We start from the raw sequence: 6,000 nt of genomic DNA on the forward strand, positions 1-6,000 counted from the left end.
AAGCCCGACACTCCATTAGAGCTGCAGGACTGAGAATTTAGTAGCTAATAAAATCTAGTTAGGGACTCAGGGGAGAAAAAACATATATAAATATATATTGTGTACAAAAATCCATCTATAATGGTCTGCTGCTTGAAGGATGAAAACAACAATTCTGCTCTGTGAAAAATATTAGTTTTTGAAGTGTTCCAATGCTGGATGTTGGCATTGATCTGTGTAAAGAATTAAATATTCATTGAGCCAGAGAGAGAGAGGATGACTCTAAAGCTTGGTGGTTCGGGTGTTTGTCTGAGATTTGGGAGGATTCAGGTTGAAGTCCCTGCTCTGAATCAGGCAGAAAACAGGCTTCAATCTGGGTTGCCCACACCTCTGTCCCTTACTAGAAATTCCCTCTTTGACCTGAGAAACCTTCCCAATGAATATTGTGTCAGAACCAAGACATTTCTGCAGAACACTTTTGGTTTTGACAAAACAGTATTTTTCAATGGAAAAAAGATTTGATCAAAACCAGGGCTTTGGAGCGGAGCCCGGAGCTGGAGCGCGGAGCAGCTCTGGAGCAGTGGAGCTGCAGGTTTTTGTCTGCAGCTGGAGCGGAGCCGGAGCACAGCTCCAAAGCCCTGTTTTGACCAGCTCTAGTAATGGGTGATGCTGCCTTTCACTAGGGACATATTTTCTTCTTATGAAAAGAGTAACAAAGATAATCCAAACTGTGTCTGTGCTTGAACCGTGATCCTGCTGGCTGGAACACCAGGCTCCTGGTCTCAAGTGGCAAGTTTCTGACAGTTGACTGTATTTCATTGACTAGCCACAGCAGGCAGACAATGCGTTCTGTAATTTTCACCTCAGCGTAAACAAAGAAGAAACAGCTGCAATTTTGAGTCACTTGTTGACAAAATTCAGTGCTGTGGCCAGGGAAACTGCTGGTTGAGCAACTCATTTTTCACAAGTAACACAGTGGGAGTCATAACAAATCACTGTGCTACCCTAGTAGTGGAACTGTGTGGGGTGAATGAATCACACTACAAATGCATTAGGAGTGGGATAGTAATCACTGTTCTCCCACTGGTGGGTTCAGCTATAATGATTAGCTGAGCAGGTGGTAGCATTGGACAAGCTGTATTGCCACCTCACAGTGAGCATAAGACATCAATGATTCCTCTGCTGTTCTGTAAATGAACAGTACACGTTTAGAGATCTTGTTCTGATTGCAGACAAGATTAGTCTCCTGAATTGCATTTTTTTATTTCTGTCTTCAGGTAATTGTGCTCTCCTCAATGCTCCTGACACCACTTAACATTCCTGAGTTGTTGTTTGCAACAGACCATCTACAACCAGACATAGGCATCTGAAGAGTGCAGATCTGCGGAGAAGATAAGTGATTTGCCTTCACTGGAAATACCACCCTCTTGCCTGTCATCCTTTCCGATATTCTTCCAAAAATGAATTTGTCTAAAAACTAATTGTGGTTGTAATTGAAAACTGAGTCGAGTGATTTGATAGCTGGCTGCAAGGGGACTTGAATGGATTGTGGGAGCACTTAAAAATCATTCATTTGTTCAGTGACGTCAGGCTGACACTCGGCTCCTCCCTGCTGAATGATATTGCTAACATGGGCCCTCACTACCGCATTGCCAGAGAAGATGGCTGTCTGTAGTAATTCCCCAGAAAGGGGGTAATTCTGGAACAGCTGCAAAGGGCTAGATTCTGCCACCTTATCTTCATGGAGTAGTACTTTCCACTGGAAGTAGTCCCAAAATGGGATTCCTTGTAGTGTAAAGTGGGAGTAAAGGTAGCAAAACCTAGCCCTGCCCTGTTTTGTTCCCCTGCAAAACACATGTGCCTTAGTTACGTGTTTAACTCCTTCTGCGCAGTCTGTGGCCCTAACCCCAGGGAGAGGCTATGAAGCACAGCAGTGAACTGAGTTGTCGGTAGTAGGATAGCTACAAGTCCACTGATGGCTTTATTGCTGATAGGGTAGAGGTGGAGGGAAACATGGATGGAGAATCCCACCATAATCAAACTGGTGAGCCATATACTGGCTTTCTCACAGGTCCCTGGTTTCCTCTCTTGTTTGCCTCAGTCATAGTCTCATGAGAAAAGTCACTTTCTTTGATGACATTCTCCTCTGCATGATTTTGCACAGGAAAACATGTGGGCTAAGATGATTAGATGTTTCACTTTATTAATCCTAGAGGAATGCTTCTCTCAGGCACATCAAATAAATAACATATTCCCATTTGCAAAAACATTAGGGGTTCCAAAAGTAGAATGCTCGTTTAAAGTTGTATTTCTGAATAACAAGGGTAGGAAGAGCTTTTGATTTTAATTTATGATTAGGCAACAGCCTTTAACGAGACAAGCTGTCTGTGTTATGTAACTTTTCTTTTTTTAATTTTGCTTTAATCTTTAGAGAAGAAAAACATAAGTGGTTGAGGATTCCAACTGTATTCAGCACTGAGGTTAATAAAAATGCAGCATAAAATAATGGTGCCACAAAGATGCAGCGTATTGTCTCAGTTTGTTCATCCCAGGGATGCTACGACTACATTCTATGCTGGGAGATCATTTACTGTTACATTTTAAAGGGGCACATTTTTAGGCCGTCTTTCTATATACAGCGAAGTTCCCCTATTTTAGCATTCTTTATTATCCCCAGAGACTAGGTTAAATAGAAACTAATTCTTTAACCTTTGCTCACTAGCTAGTTTAAGTTCTGTTAAATGTAACCTTTTTTCTGAAAACTCTTCATTTTGTTTTAATGGTGCACTTCGGTGGCCAGAAGGAACAAAAGCCTGATTATAAAGGTTAGACTGAAGCATGGACAAAGTTGCCTTTATGAAAACAGATTTAGACGATGAATATAGAACGTTACGTTCCACTGTACTTGATGGGAAAGTAACATCAAACCACATGCAATGCTAAAAGCTTATGAAGTCTTTTTGACTGAGCAAGTTAGAAGAATGACAGCAAACAGCCTGTCTCTGTGGTTACATCATTTCTTCTTCGTCTGCACTGTTTACATTATCAGAATATAGATGTTTTGGAAATTACTTAACAATAAAGCAAACATTACAGAATCTGCTCATCTTCCTGGCTTTTTCATACACACCAACCCCTCATTTATTAGATACATTCTGTTGCTCTTCCCCCACCCCATAAACACAGGCAGCATAACCAGAAAGGGGAACTTGGTTATGTGTCCATTCTTCTGTGTGGCCGTCAATTCCTCCACATCGTATGGCCCTTCCCCTGTCTTTCAGCCACCCCAAGGGATTCTAGACAGGAGCTCCTGGCACAGGGAAGTGGTTACCAGTCCTAAGAAGCTGTTGCAGCCGTGACAGTTTCTGTCTCCTTCCTCTCCCCACCCCCCTTAGCTGAACACTCTCAGACCCCTGACTTGGTAATCTGAGGACATGCTGCATGAGTTATTGGGCAGGGCAAACCAGTGAGGGTTGGGGCCTAAATAGACTTTGGTGTTGGAGGTTCCCACAGCTCTTGTGGTTCCACAGATCCCTGTATAGGGGGGATGCCTAATCTTCTATGCCCACCTTGGGGGAACTTTCATAGCCAGTTTGCCATGGTGGAATGCAACAGCAGGCTAGAGCATTGTACTTCAGCAACAGTGAGAGCAGTCAGGCAGTCAGAGGCTGAAAGGAGACAAAGATGATTGGCTGCTGTTCAAGGGCAACAAGGCAGACCTTGGGCCTTTGGGGATGTGTTTTGGAAAGGAGGGTGGGGGCTGTGTCCTCTAGTTTGGGGGAGGTGGGTGGGGCAGGGTGAGTGTGGTTTTTGGTTATATTAGAAATTTTTTTTTTTTTTTTTTTTTAGAAATTAATGGAGATATCCTATCTCCTAGAACTGGAAGGGACCTTGAAAGGTCATCGAGTCCAGCCCCCTGCCTTCACTAGCAGGACCAAGTACTGATTTTGCCCCAGATCCCCAAGTGGCCCCCTCAAGGATTGAACTCACAACCCTGGGTTTAGCAGGCCAATGCTCAAACCACTGAGCTATCCCTCCCCCCTAGCAACAGAAGTTTTGAGGGAGGGTGAGATAGAGAGCTACGGCAGGGAACTGGCCCCTACCTGGGGGTCAACATGAGCACTGCATGCTGTGAACTGGCAGGAGGATGCTTGCTGTCCCAAAGTGAGATCATGGCTAGCACCCAAATTTTCTGTAGAGGCCAAGCAGATATCCAGGTGGCTGTTGCTTATCCCTTGGTGGACTCCTTCTCGTGTTCCTCCAGCCACACATACACAACAGGATTCAAGGGCCTTCGAGTTCCCTCCAGTCATCTACAAGCAGGAACAGCTCAGCAGATGCCACTGCTTCATCAGGCAAACCTCATCTACACAGTACGGGACACGGCCATTCTCCACTGTGGTAGAGGATTGAATTTTGCGTTTGGAGGTGTAGGATGCTGGCCAAAGTGGGGAGGTCAAAGGATATTATACCAGATTTTGGAAGGCTTCCCTATCTTAGTAGTTGTAGTGAAATGGGTGGAGGGGAGAGGGTCTTTAAAAATAAGAAAGCAGTGGTCTGGTTAGACGTAATGTATCATGTTCTCCTGCAGCGCTCATCCTTCTCCAACCCCCCCCCCCCTCTTTTGCCATACCAGCACCATGCCAGGAACCTGCTCCAGGGGAAAGGTGGGATGCTTGCAACTCTCTGTCACCTGCCCTGGTTTTGGCTTGTATGTGGCACTTTGGCCAGTCTGACGTGGACATTAGTCACTTGGATGACAATGAGTTAGTTGACACATCTGCATTAAAGCTCAAATGAGACTGTAACTTAATCTAGTCTATGATCCTTCTGGTCAGGCTGGTATAATTGCACATTACTGCAGCAGGTCTGGTGGTGAAGCAACTGCCCTATTGCAAGTGATGAGTGGAAGATATTCTAGCTAAGCTTGGCATTAGGTGGGGATGCCCTAGATCAGGAGCGGAGTTGGGAGCCTGACTCCCAGGGGTTGGCTTTTGACTTTGCCTGCAGCCAATCTTCCAACCAGAAGGAAACCTTTGTCCAGGTGACCACCAAGCAATGACTAGTAGCATCTTGGGGCAGGCTAGTCTTGCACGTGACATTTTTGTAAGCAATTGGAAGTTAATTTGGGGTAAATGGTTACTGTCTCCTACTTGGGTGATAGAGAAGAAGAGAATTTTGATGTTTCAGGACAATGAAACCCAGTGCTAGAAGCTCTTAGGGGTTGGCCTAGGAAAACTAGTCCTTTTTAAGAAGGCAGAATGGTTGTTGGCTTATTGTCTAAGCCAGCTGGCTGGGTCTGCGGGGTGGTCTGTGGTTAGGTAAGTCATAGCCACCTCTTTTCTCAAGAATGAGTCTGTTTCCCCATGATTATTATTATTGTGTGATAAAGTTGGGGCCTAGGTGCCATTTGTTCCAGTCAGTATGTCTCAGCTGTCTAGTTCTCTCTGTGAATGGAATGAAGTCAGAGGTTTGTGCCAATTTACTTTACCCACTAATCAACCTCACTTTCATTCTTCAAGGCATCATATTTATCGCTAAGCAAAAGTGTAGTGTAGGTTGTGCTAATACTACCAGTTTCTAACAGAAGAGTTGAAAGTGGCAGAGGCTGGTGTTTAGCTCACGAATAAGTTCGTATCTAAGTAACATCAAGCCTCACCCCCACAACCCCATTATTAGGATTTTTATGCCAGAAGAGGGAGGGATGGATCCTGAACCCTAGTCTGAAAGGCCTTGTTTTCTGCATAATTGCATCAAAGGACAATATATGGTACATAAAAGGTTCTGAGTACTTTCCACAATACATAAGGTGCTTGTGCCTGTAAGACTTGAATACATAAAACTATGCAAAGGAGGAAGATTTAATTCATATTTCTACCTATTGATTTTTAAAGAGTGGTTAGTATATACCATACAGGAAATTGTGAGAAAATTAGATATTTGTAAAGCAATGTTTTGTCCCCAAGGTTCACAGGTTGTTTCCAATTCTGTTTAAAACAAAAAACACTACAGGAGAAAATG

The 6,000-nt window shown here is 44.0% G+C and overlaps 1 protein-coding gene across 1 annotated transcript in view; it reads left to right on the top strand.

The window, feature by feature from the left end:
* The window catches only part of SCFD2 (sec1 family domain containing 2), a 305,085-nt gene extending 302,008 nt beyond the window's left edge, over positions 1-3,077 (top strand). The window contains exon 9 of the mRNA XM_005299175.4: positions 1,257-3,077. Coding sequence (XP_005299232.1) covers positions 1,257-1,349 — 93 coding nt within the window. The 3' untranslated portion in view covers positions 1,350-3,077. The remainder of the gene's footprint in view (positions 1-1,256) is intronic.
* The last annotated feature ends 2,923 nt before the right edge of the window (positions 3,078-6,000 follow it).

The sequence above is a fragment of the Chrysemys picta genome, chromosome 5 (genome assembly GCF_011386835.1).
Source record: "Chrysemys picta bellii isolate R12L10 chromosome 5, ASM1138683v2, whole genome shotgun sequence".
In the NCBI taxonomy this organism is placed as follows: domain Eukaryota; kingdom Metazoa; phylum Chordata; order Testudines; family Emydidae; genus Chrysemys; species Chrysemys picta.